Raw genomic sequence first — 13,539 nt, forward strand, 5'->3', positions numbered from 1 at the left:
TCACACTGCCCGCCGCCACCACATGAAACTTAATTTCTTGTAATTGCTTCACGTAGTGCTTGAAGAAGACCCTCGAGGACTTCCATCCAGTATAAGCACGAAGACTTTCAAACGACACTGCTTGGAAGAAATTCAGAGACGAGGCAACCTTCCTCGGATCATGACCTGAAGGTGTACTGTCTGGATCCGCTCTGCGAATGAAGTAGGTGATTTTCGCCCTTATCTGTTTCAAGGATAATGTTGAACCAGAAGTCTCTCCCCTGAAAAGCTGACCTCCCTTAAAGTCTGAAGTTCTACGAAGATAGACCTTTAGGCATTCCACTGGATATAGAGATGCTTCTTCCTTCAGAGGGCAGATTCTCCAGGGACCCCATCTCTTAGTGGGCAGCTCGTTCTTGGCGAGAAACGTCGGGTCCGGAAAGAGGTACAATTCTCCATTGTCTGTGAACTGAATGTGGCCATCATCCCTCGAGAGGGCCACTAATTCGCTAACCCTGGCTCCCGAGGCTAGTGCAAATAAGAATATCACCTTCTGAGTCAAGTCTTTCAGTGAGCAATCCTCATTGTTCAGGGTTGATGCTAAATGAAGTACATTGTCCAAAGAACATGAAATGGGCTTAGGAGGAGCTGCGGGCCGAAGTTTAGCGCAGGCTTAAGGGATCTTGTTGAAGATTTCGTTGGAAAAGTCTACCTGGAAGGCGTAAAGTATTGGTCTGGCCAGGGTGGATTTCCATGTAGTAATCGTATTGGCTGCTAAACCTTGTTCATGGAGATGGATGAAGAAGGACAAACAGAAGTCCGTAGAAATCTCCTAAGGTTTCTTCGCCTTGACAAAGGCCACCCATTTCTTCCAGGAAGACTCGTATTGTCTTCTTGTTGACTCTGACTTGTATTCTTCTAGACGGCTAAGGCGAGAAAATCATGAGATGAAGGTTCTGGGTTTTCACTGATGAAGCTGAGACAGTCAATTTCTGCACTTGCTGATTCAGAACTGGGTCCGGCAACGGGATCAGTTTCAGGCGTAGTTCCGTTACCAGGGGGAACCAAACGCTGTTGGGCCACTTGTGGGCCACTATTGCTGCCGTCCCCCGAAAGGATCTCAGTTTGTCGAGGACTTTCAGCAGAAGGTTGGTTGGAGGGAATAGGTAGATCTTGGACCATCTGTTCCAATCTATGGACATCGCATCCATTGCTTCCGCTAGAGGATCCTCGTACGGGGCTACGTACCGGGGTAGCTTCTTGTTGTCGCTCGTTGCGATGAGGTCTATCTGCAGTCCTGGGACTTTGCGTAAGATAAAGGAGAACGATCTTGCGTCTAGGGACCATTCTGACTATCAGTTTGGACTTGGATAGAGCGCCTGCTGTCACACTGCGGAACCCTTGAAGGTGAACTGCTGACAAGTGCCATCTCCTCTTCTCCGCTAGGCGGAGGATGGCTAGTATCACTTGATTTATGTGAGGCGATCTCGAGCCCTGTCGGTTTAGGCATCTCATTATGACTTCGCTGTCTAGAACCAGATGGATGTGGATTGAGCAGCGGAGTTTCAGTTTCTTTAGGGAAAGAAAAACTGCCATGGCTTCCAGAAAATTGATGTGGAAGGTTTTGAAGAGGGGAGACCAGGTTCCTTGGACTATCCGATGATGAGAGTGATCTCCCCAACCTTCCTTTGAGGCAGCCGTGTGAACGGTGACTGACGGTGGGGGTGGTTGTAAGGGAACCTTGTTCTTTAGGTTTTTGGCCTCCGACCATGGCTTGAGTAGGGATCGCAGACGATTTGGTATCGGTCTTTGTAGATCTCTTCGAGCGTTTGATGCGTATTTTCTCCAGACTCCTGATGCATCTTTTAATTGTGCTCTCAATACTGGATCTGTCACTGAGGCGAACTGGAGAGACCCCAACACTCTCTCCTGTTGCCTTCTTGATATCCTTGCGGACCGAAGAAGGCTTCTGACAGATCCTGCTATCTCTTTCCTTTTCTTTGATGGAATGGAAAGGCAGTGCGACTGCAAGTTGCAGTGGACGCCTAGCCACTGAAACTTTTGAGCTGGAGACAGCCGAGATTTTTCCAAGTTGATCTTGAACCCCAAGTGTTCCAGGAACTGGATCTCTTCCTTGGAGGCTTGTCTGCACTCTTCTTTGGATGCTGCCCACACCAGCCAGTCGTCCAGGTAGGCTACCACCTGGATTCCCTTTAGGCGTAGTTGATGAATGACTGCATTCGCAAGCTTGGTGAATACCCTTGGAGCTATGTTCAGTCCGAAGGGCATGGCTCTGAAGACATACTGTCTTCTTTGTAGTTTGAATCCAAGGTAGGGGGAAACTTGACGGCTGATCGGAACATGCCAGTACGCATCCGTCATGTCTATGGAGACTGTGTATGCCCGTTTAGGCAACAGGGTCCTGATGTGTTGAAGCGTCAGCATTTTGAACTTGTAGTTTACTATGAACTTGTTGAGTGGTGACAAGTCCAGAATTACTCTGAGATTTTCAGAGTCCTTCGGAACACAAAATAGCCTTTCTTGGAATCTGACAGACTTTGCCTTCCTTATAACTCTTTTGTTCAAGAGTTCCTGAACATATTCTTCCAATATGGGGGTTGAGTGTTGGAAGAATTGAGGGAAGGTTGGTAGAGTTGAGCTCCAACTCCACCCTAGTCCGTTCTTGATTAGGCTGTGAGCCCAGGGATCAAAGGTCCAACGATCCCGGAAGAAGTCTCCCTCCTACCGGTAGCATCTCACTTTGAGTGCAGGGTGGAGGATTTACCTCCTTGGCCACGTCCACCCTTGTTGCCCCTACCTCTGGAGGGGCGTCTGGAGGAGCCTCGAAAAGAACCTCGAGACTTCAGCCGAAAGGTCGTAGACTGCCTTTCAAACACTGGGGTGAAAACTGGTGACTGAGTCGCCAGTGTTTGGGGCACCAGTTGGAAAGTGGTGAGTGATTGTGCCACCGTCTGGGACACCATGGCCACGGAAAGCTGTTGCTATTGCTTAGGCCGAGAGGGCACTTTAGGTCGTTTTGGTCTATTCTTCGGCTAGGGACCCTCGTCAGCTGAAGATTTTCTTTTAGAGGACAAGCCCCATTTAGAAAGAAGATTTCTATTTTCAGTGGCAGCTTTGTCCACAACCTCTTTGACCACTTTGCTTGGGAAGAGGTCTTTTCTACAGATGTTAGAAGCTATCAGCTTCCTTGGTTCGTGTCTCACCGCAGCCGAGGCGAACACGAACTCTCTGCAAGCCCTTTGGGCTTTAATAAAGTTGTACAGGTCTTTTGTCACAGTCGCCAGATGGGCTTTGGCGAAGACCATGTACATGTCCGGGGTATCTGGAATGCTTGTCATTGTCTCCAGACCAGTCTGCAGAGACAAGGAAGCAGCAAGACGTTCTTTCGTCTCCTGTTCCCTATGCAGGAGAAAGTCCGACAGATTGGGGAGGTCTTCGCCGAACTGTCGTCCGGCAATATCTGCCTCCAGCTTCCCAACTGTGAAGGTGTTGTGCACATCCTTCCAGTCCGCATCGTCTGATGGGAAGGCAAGGGAGAAGGGTCTACACTCTTCCAGTGTAGGGCATGGTTTCCCTGCCTCAACTGCCTTTAAGGCTGCCTTGAGCCCTTTGTCCATAAAGGGAAAGGCACGTTTAGGATCAGCAATGAAGGACGGGTGCTTCTTGCTGAGAGCCGGCACCTTAGAGCTAGTAAAGGCCCTCTTTTAAGGTGGTGTTGTGTAAGGCCTGACCCTTAGAGAATTCAAGGACAATGGTTTCCTTCGGCTCTGTTTCCTCTTTGGATGCGGGTTCCGTCCTGAGATGGACATAGGAATCCGGGTAGGCCCCTTCGCTGGGCCAGAACTCAATTTCCTCCACTGGGACGGTGACCAGTTTCTCTGAGAGGAAGATCTTCCCCCCCGACATGGACATGTGCTCTGCGTACCTCCAGGGGTTAACGTCAGAGAAGGCAGGGATATCTTTAACGTTAAGCTTCTTCGGGGCCAAACGTGTCGCAACTAGTTGATGCATCTCAGTCCGAAGAGAGGCCTCCTCGGACGATTTCTTTTGGATGTCCTGCACCATGCATAGCAACGAGTGCAACGTACTCGTGATCGAATCTAGTTGGGGTGCAGTGGAGGAGGTCGAAGGCACCGGCTCATTCATTGTGGCCGATGACACCGAAATAGTTTCGGCTTTCTCAGTTTCTGTCTCAGGTGGAACGTCATCCGCCTGATCCAATTCCTCCACTAGGAGATTGTTCTCGGTCTCCTCTGAGACAACTGACATGTTGTCTTCTAGCTGGATGCTCTCTAAGGCATCCAAGACTTCAGATTCTAACGGAATCTGAACCAGGGGAATCTCAGGTTGAGCCTGGGGAATAACTTCATCTGAAGATGCCCTAGGGAAAAGACAAACCCTCATCCTTTCGTTAGGAAGGTATGGGCCAGAAGTGTTCTCCTGAAAAACCTCTAACCCATTTACGCAGCATTTCCCTTGCTGCGTCCCTTGACTCAGTGGACTTTTGATCATCAAAAGCCTCTTTTACCAGTTTTTCACAAACTGGTACATACCTGTGGGTCTCAGTACTTGAGAGCCCCCTTGGTGACTGCGCAGCGAGCATGGGCCCTGCACATGTCGTGGCTGCAGAAGTTCCTAATGCGGACTCTGCAAAAACTATTCCCGCACTCGGGATGCTCCTCCTGTAAAGAAAGGAAAAGTCTATAAGTATTCGGTGAAATTCTCAAATTTCAGCATACATATATTTTATATTAGCTTGGATAGGGTAAGCTATAAATAGGAAAGACACCTACATGTGTCTCCTGTCCAGCCAATTGTTATGACCTCCTCCAATATTGATAGAGGAAGATGATATCTTTTGATATAAAGTGTCTCTTGACACAATCTTCCAGTTTCAATATTGAGGATTAAGGACAATAATGGATCACAATAGGCTGCCCAAGAAGCACCTTGTAGGTTGGAAAAACTTTGGGCTACAGCACTGACTGTTTGGTAACAAGTTGCCAGTCCTGTCAGGCCTGCCGGCATCTGCCGGGCCTGCCGGCGTCTGCCAGGCAAGCCGGCACATGCCGGCCTATTCTGGGCTATTGAAGGCAATTATTGTCTTCATAAAATTGTGTGATAGACCGCCGGCAACGGCTGCCGGCTGCCGGTGGTCTCTGCCGGGGGCGGCGGCTCTGCCAACTGCCGGCAGCGGCATATCTGCCGGCCGGCAGCCGAGGATCCTTCCATCAAGGGGACCCGGCGGCAGTCGGCGGCAGATGACCAGGTATGGGTGGCCGGCTGCCGGCCGGCAACTCAGCAGCTGGCAGTCGGTCCCGGAATGTCCATTGTCTTTGGGTTGTCGGTCAACTATGTTCCCAACAGGCAGCGGCAGGGCAACTGCCGGCCGGCAGACAAAGGACATGGCCCAGTACGAAAGTAAGAGAGAAAGAGAGGATGGAGGAAAGCAAGGGCTCAGCCTTGCCGGCCTGCATCCAGAATGAGGGTTCAAATGGAAGGGGAAATTAATTTTGAGCTTCCACCCAACCATACCCCAGTCATAAGAGCTATGGAAGGCAGTCCAAGGGAGGACTGAAGAACACTCTAAAGAATATGAGGGTACCTGCCGGCAGCCGGCCTAGCCGGCGGCAGACGGGGAACCTCAGGCCAGTCCTACAAGAACCCTAGGGTCAATGTAGAACGACGGCCAGGAGGGTGTTGGATCATTCAACACGAAAGAGATAGAGGGGAGGGGTTAGGTGTTCTACAGGGAAGGTAATGCCCGAAGACACTACCTAACCTAAAGGATTCTGGTCTCATGAAGTAACCTCAGGTAGGGGAAATCATTTCCCCAGGTTGGGTTAGGCAAGGGAGAAGGTGTCCGTAGGACACCATCTCACAGGAGAGCAGAATCTCGTACCAGAGACCTAAGACAGTGAAGAAATCCTTTCTTCGGTCTAGGGTCTACCAGCACAGGACTGTCTGCTAGGCCAAGGAAGGGGGAATTGTCATACAAAACCCCCAAGTATGGCCTAGGGAGGTCTAGCCTCCTGAAAGAACAGCTAAACCTGACATGGGAAGTCATTTCACCAAGACAGGGAGATGCCTAACACAGACTGATACTCTGATGTCCCGTTCTGAACTCAAAACCGACTCGGTGGTTAGGAGAAAGAAAACGGAATGTCTCAGTAAAACTTTGCCAGAACTCTGTTCACAGCAAAGAAAACTGAGAATAGCCTAGGCTAATCAGAGGGAAGGGGGATTACTCTTAAATCTCCTAGGAGATTAGTATCGACTTAAAAGGTATAGGTGTCAGTCTCCCCTTAAAAGGAATACAAGAGCAATGGGGACATGTAAGAAAGTATACTAAAGCCCTTAGGCTAGTCATTAGCCTAGGAGCATTGAGAATCGTTCACCGAAACTCTCTGTATACTATCTTGGAAGAGGAAAGCATAAATAAGTAATATAAATGTGTAAAATATTGCCTGTCCTTCAATAAAACTTTACCAGGAAGGTTATATCATGCATGAAGTGTGTAGGTACCTAGGCTAGGAAGCCTAGTACTCGTGAGGCTCGTTCATAAATAGCCAAATCCATGACAACAATGACATAATATAAGAATCCCTAGCTAAAATTCTAAATAACTAAAGTTACTAAAGCGTATAATGCCGGGAAAGGGTCGTTCTGGCTAACTAAATGAACAGAAAAAATGACAGCGTTCGTAACGCCATCCGGCTGGCAACAGCTCTTGTTACGTTAATTACGATCTCAATCGAAAAGCAAAACTGGCAAGAGCTTACATTTACACAAGATATAGATATTACTTAACTTTCCAGAAGCTGATGAGGCTGGGGGAAGACATCATAGCGTCCAAAGTAATCCAAAATAGCAAGACAGAACGGGGAAAACAGCGGTCAAACGAAGCTACGATAGAAAGAATGACGGTGGCGCCTCGTGGTGGCGGATTGGCGCACTATTTGCAGAGCAGTAGGGAGCGTCGAGAGCGATGTCTCTGGAACAACTCTTCTTATTCTTGCCTCTCTTTCCCCTCGAAGTGAAAGCTCTGTTGGGGGCGTAGATAGCCATGAGACGTGTCAAGAATACGTCCTCTGATATTACACGATATCCCTTTGAAAGATTATAAGGGATATTCACTTCAGGAGTTAGAATTCTGGATACCTTTGGTAAATTCTCTGGGATATATCACTGTAGTCAAATATACCTAGGAAGCTACCATCGAAGGAACTTCCATCACGACGACATGGCCTGAGCCCAAATATATATATATATATATATATATATATATATATATATATATATATATATATATATATATATATATTTATTTATTATACATACACATATAATGAACCCACAAAATCTTGTAGAAAATCTTGGAGTGTTGTAGCTCAACGATTCCTTCCATCAACAGCTACCAATGAGGTACCTTTTCTTTTTTTTTGGGGGGGGGAGTAAATAAACTTGGGAATAAACCCCATATAAATGACTCGGAAGTTTGTATCTGCATAGGAATAAATAAAGAATTTCAATGTTACCAGAAAACACTTCCAACTTCAGTGAGATGTACTCGAGAGCATTCCTTTATTACTGATTCTGATTAAAGATAAATTCTTACCTCTACAGGTCTAGGACCATCTATTAAAGTTGCTTCTGGGTGATATTTTCTTGGTAAATGCTTTCCTTCTATTGGTTCAATGCCAAAAGTACTAGTAATATTTATATGATCACACATATTAAACACCCATCGGCGAGCACATGAAAGAGTGCAGTATTTTCCCGCATCTTTCTGATGTATGGAATGCCACTGAAAAAAAAAAAAAAAAATTAAGGATAATGTAAAATAATGTGAAAAGACTTGAGTTCTTTTACAACACAAATAGAATACTACATTACTGTAGGAATGAGTCATGAAAGTCTTTTTAGTACTCTCAGCCCTACAGAGGAAAATTTTAAGAACTATTGTCAAGAATTTTTTTTGGGCTCGGCCATGTCATCCTGATGGAAGGTTCCTTTAGGTAGCTTTCTAAGGGATATTTGCTACAGTGATACTCCCAGAGAATTAACCATAGATCTCCAGAATTGTAACTCCTGGCGCGAGTATCCTTAATATATCTTTAAGGATATCGCATAATATCAGGGGACGAATTTTTTGATATGACAAATAGCAATCTTCACCCCGAATATATTTAACTTTTTGAGGGGGAGAGTGGCGAACAAAAGGGGAGCCGTTATCAAGGTACCCGGTGGACCTTCTCTTCGTACTATTACGACCCATAATTCCTTTAATCTGTGGCATTTAAGCTAAGTGCACTCCCACAATTCCCAGTGTTCGTTACGGATTTTGGAATATTATCATGCAATCTTCAGCATCTTCATCCTCTGGAAAGTTGAGTATCTAATCTTTCCTGTGTATAATTTTAAGGCTCCCTTCTCACAGTTAAATTCGTATAATTTAAGTTGTTTGGTTGAGCGTAGCCGACACCGGAGGCAGCCATTTTGAGACTGCTGTCACTCGTGATAAATACATTATATTTAGTCAGTAATGCGACACTCCCGGTATTTGGCTATAAAATTTTTTTTCTAGCTAGTTAGGCAAATTATACTAGTGAAGATATTGCATACTATTTAATCATTCCTCTTCCGATATGTAACTTTACCTTTTTTTTAGTATCACCGGGGACCTCGGTGGTACCAACCTTGGTAGCGGTCTCCACCGGAGTTAGGTTAGCCTAACTCGTTCTGTATATGTTCGTAAAGTAATTCCCATTGTTTAATATCATCGTATCGTTCCCTATTAATTCGGATCAGGATATATATCCCCTAGAATTTATGGATATGGTTCGATACTTTTCTCTTTCAGCGAAAAGAGGATAAACTCTTTCTCCCTCCCTGAGCCGCCACCATTACAAGCGGCAAACCTTATCTTTCGTCATCGCCATCGAGTAAGCAACTTCGGCTTGACTTGGACAGTCTTACACTGTCTGTCTTCTTTGCCGTTGAATATCCCGACTTTGAAGTAAGACGGTAACTCAAGGTGTATTGTCTTGCAGCCGACAATGTCGCCGACAGGGGAATCTTTGTTCCTCTGCTGCCCACAAAGTTATTGGCACAGGAAGCCATGCTTCCTTAGTTTACAGCTGAAAGTAGGCGGAATACCTGCCGCCGCCTTTCTCCCTTGTAAACTTTAAAACACATCTTACAGCCGACAATGTCGCCGACAGGGGAATCTTTGTTTCTCTGCCGCCCACGACGTTGTCGGCACAGGAAGCCATGCTTCCTTAGTTTACAGCCGAAAGTAGGCAGCATACCTGTCGCCGCCTTTCTCCCCTGTAAACTATAAGACCCTTTTCCCTCCCCCTCTGTCCTTTAGTGTCAGCCTAGCCGTCACAGCATTCTTTCACTGGTATTCTGACAGTCATCCCGGCTTGCGGGTTGACTACGTTGCCGGCCAGGACCCTACCAGCAGCGGTTAGGTTGCCGCCTCGGCCATTTCCTCCTTATGTTCTTCCTTCACCGGAGGTGAATGCCCTGAGGGGAAAGACTGAGCCAGCCCTGACGGCTGCCGGTGGGAAACCCAACTTACTGTTAAGAATTCTTCAGCACTCTCTTGGCCTGCCATCCACAACCCTTGCAACTGGCAGTACAGTCGGCGGCAAAAGTTGTGGATCGATGGAAGCTAGAATCAGATGCATTCCTCCCCTTCCATTAGAACTCTCATTCTGGCAAGGAGACAGTAGGCAGCAGTAGCCCTCCTACACTTCCAATTATTGTGCTAACCCATAATAATAGGAGATCCTCCTTTCCCTTCTTTCTCTCTATCAGTTAGTGCCACTAGGTACTAGCCTCACCCCAGTAGTATACCGGTAAAATTATAGTATATAACAATACAGTAGTTGGTAAAACTGCAGTATACAACAATACAGTAGTACAAGTATTTCTAACATACTCGGTGTATCTTATCACAGTCTATTGTTGGGACCCCATAACATGTTGAGGTTGAAGTAATCCCTCAACATCCTGATGAATCTTTAGATCATCGGAACACTTATAAACACCGTTCAGTATTAATATTCTACAGGTGGAGAAGTTAGTATAAATATTCACTAACTCCGGCTCTACGTATGGGAGTCGTTCCACCTTGTATTCTCCCTTATAGGGAATTTAAATATTAATATTGACGGAGGTCTCAGCGATTGCCAGGAGAGGAAACACATATGCGTCTTTCTTATTACTATTAAAAGGATGTATTTATATCAATGATATAAACAACTGTGTACTCATTTCACCTTTTTACCTTTACAGGAGGAGCCAATGGGGACGTGTGCAGTTGTGTCCTGCAATCACAAGAGTAAGGACTTTTGTGGGCATACGATGTGCAGGTCTCATGTCCCCTGCTGCATCGTATCTGGAATCCTGAGATACTGGGACCCGAAGGGTTGCTCCAACTGCTCGACCTTGCTGACCAACGGCTTTGGAGAAGATATCCCTGCCACCACAGAGGCAAGGGATATAGCGAGGGAAACTCTTCGTAGGTGGGTAAGAGGGTTCCAGAAGAACTATCCAGGACCTTACATACCTAATGAATCTATTAGGTGCCTTATGTTCCCTAAGGCGCAATCCAGTGTGGTAGTGCCCCAGGAACAGGTCCAGCCTCCCTTCATTCAAATGAAAATGGACGTGAACATCAATAAGGCACTTGAAGGCATGGACATCCATCAAGAACGGATGTCGGAGGTGTCCACTGACACTGAACCGGACCTATTGCAAAAAGGCCCTGGAGAAGTGGTTCAACCACCAACGGAGGAAGAAGGATCCGTTTCGACGGTGACTGAGGACCCTCAGTTCACTGTGACGGTATATCAACCTATGCCATCAACCTCTTCAGCCCGAAATCCCCAACCGACTACACAGGTCGACAGGAGCGAGGCGCTCCTAGTGTCGATCCAGGAGATGTTGGCAGTGTTCCAGAAGGAACAAGAAGAGATAAAGCAAGATCTCAAAGAGACGAGAGAGGTGCAAGAAAGGAAATGCCCTGGTGCTTCCAGGGGCTTTGCTAAGCCCCTTCAAGTATCTGACCTCCCTCACTGCTACGAAACCAACCCCCGGAGGTATACGGAGCACATGCCCTTGATGAATGGGAAGCTTTATATCACCGAGAAGTTGGGGGCCAAACCCCTTTTAGATCTTCAATTCTGCCCCAGCTTTTCAGCGTACCCAGATTGCTACGTGGAACTGCGAGATGAGCCTGTATCCCGCGAGGAGACAGTACCCAAGGAAGTTATTGTTTTTGAACATGACAAGGCACAAGCCATCCTGACCAAGACCCTGAAAAGAGCCGGATATACCAACTTTAAAGTCTCAGCATCGAGCAAGAAACACCCATCCTTCATTGCTCCTTCCTCCACAGCTTTCCCCTTTTCGGTGAAAGCCCTTGACTGTGTCCTGAAAGCAGTCGAAGAAGGCAAACCCTGCCCAGTTCAAGAGAAATGTAAACCATTATCTCTAGCCATGCTCACCTGTGAGGAGAAGTGGAAAGAGGTACATCTAACCTTCTCCGTCTCAAAGTTGGATCAGGAGATAGCAGGCCAGCAGTTTAATGAGAACCTTCCAAAGTTGCCAGACCATCTTTTGAGAAGGGAATAGGAGACAAAAGAAAGACTTGCCGCTTCCTTGTCTCATCAGAACTGCCTGGAAACGTGTGCAGGCCTAACTAATGCCCCAGACATGTACATGGTCTTAGCTAAGTCCCGCATGGATACCCTTGTGTAGGACTTATATGCCTTTGTCAGGTCAAGGAGGACCTTTAGAGAGCATGTGTTTGCCACAGCAACAGTAAAATACGAACCCAGAAAACTGACCTCATCATCCATCGGGGGCAGAGACCTTTTCCCACAAGAATTGATCCCAGAAGTTATTGCCAAAGCTGCCACGGAGAATAGAAACCTTCTCCAAAGTGGGGCATGTCTTCAAAAAGGAAATCTTCCTTAGACAGTGGTCCCCAGCCAAAGAGACCATGTAGACCTGCACATCTTCCGGCCGTGACCACGGCCACAGTGCCTCAAATGGTAGCCCAGCAGCAAACCACCTTCCAGATGGTAAATCAGCAGCTGGTGGCTCAGTCACTTGTATTTAAACCAGGTTTTGAGAGGAACACGACCACCTTTCGGTCATACAAAAGGGCCCAAAAAGAGGATCCTCCAGAAACCCCATAAAGGGTGGAGGAGGACGCGGTCACGGAAACAAGTCCTCAGGAACCTCTAAACAATGAGAGGTTCCAGGTAAGAGGCAGACCTTCAATCCCTGGGCCCACAGCCTAATTACGAATGGACTTCGTTGGAAATGGAAATATCCACCCCCTTTTCCAGAATTCTTCCAACACTCCACCCCCTTGTTGAAAGAATATACCTCAAGAACTCTTGAACAAGAAGGTAATAAGAAAAGCGAAGTTCATCAAAATTCCAGGGAAGGCTGTTTTGTGTTCCCAAGAAAGACTCGGAGAAACTCTGTCATTCTAGACTTGTCTCCAATCAAGTTCATCGAGAACAACAAGTTCCGGATGCTTACATTGCAACACATAAGAACCCTTCTACCAAAAGGGGCATACACAGTCTCAATAGACCTGGCAGATGCTTACTGGCACCTACCAGTCAGTCGCCCCTTCTCCTCCTACCTAGGATTCAGGCTACAGAAGACAAAATATGTCTTCACAGCCATGCCCTTTGGACTAAACATAGCCCTAAGGGTATTCACAAAGCTAATGGACACAATCGTCCAGCAACTACACTCCGAAGGAGTACACGAAGTAGCATACCTGGACGATTGGCTGGTGTGGGCAGCATCCAATACTACTTGACTGCAAACTGCAAATGGCCGCAAAGGTGATCCAGTTCCTGGAACACCTGGGGTTCAAGATCAATCGCAAAAAGTCTCTCCTTTCTCCAGCTCAGAAGCTTCAATGGTTAGGAATCCATTGGAACTTGCAGTCACACCACCTCTCCATTCCATTAAAAAAGGAGAGAGATAGCGGCATCTGTCAAGAGACTAATCCAACACGAGGATTTCAAGACACCAACAGGAAAGAGTATTGGGCTCTCTCCAGTTCGCAGCAGTGACAGACCCGGTGCTAAAAGCACAGCTAAAAGATGTGTCAGAAGTCTGGAAAAGATACACATCAAACGCTCGAAGAGATCAACAAAGGTTGACCCCGACCCAATTGCGCACTCTATAAGGCCGTGGTCAACAGCTAAGAGCCTAGCACGGACAATTCTCTTGCAACCACCACAAACATCAGTGGTAATACACACTGACACCTCCCTGGAAGATGGGGAGGCCATTCACAATTAAGGAAAGTGCAAGGGAATTGGTCGCATCAGTTTAAAACTTTTCACATCAACATCTTGGAGGCTATGGCAGTCTTCCTGATGTTGAAGAGACTATCCCCTCACAGAGCAGTCCATATCAGACTGGACCTGGACAATGAAGTGATAGTAAAATGTCTAAATCGACAAGGCTTGAGATCACCTTACATTAATCACG

General features: G+C 46.8%; 1 protein-coding gene across 1 annotated transcript in view; it reads right to left on the reverse strand.

Annotated features, from left to right (window-relative positions):
- LOC137650123 (protein maelstrom homolog) overlaps positions 1-13,539 on the reverse strand; it is a 418,726-nt gene that overhangs the window by 66,351 nt on the left and 338,836 nt on the right. Inside the window, exon 7 of the mRNA XM_068383256.1 lies at positions 7,619-7,807. Coding sequence (XP_068239357.1) covers positions 7,619-7,807 — 189 coding nt within the window. The remainder of the gene's footprint in view (positions 1-7,618; positions 7,808-13,539) is intronic.

Source organism: Palaemon carinicauda, chromosome 11, assembly GCF_036898095.1.
Source record: "Palaemon carinicauda isolate YSFRI2023 chromosome 11, ASM3689809v2, whole genome shotgun sequence".
NCBI classification, from domain to species: domain Eukaryota; kingdom Metazoa; phylum Arthropoda; class Malacostraca; order Decapoda; family Palaemonidae; genus Palaemon; species Palaemon carinicauda.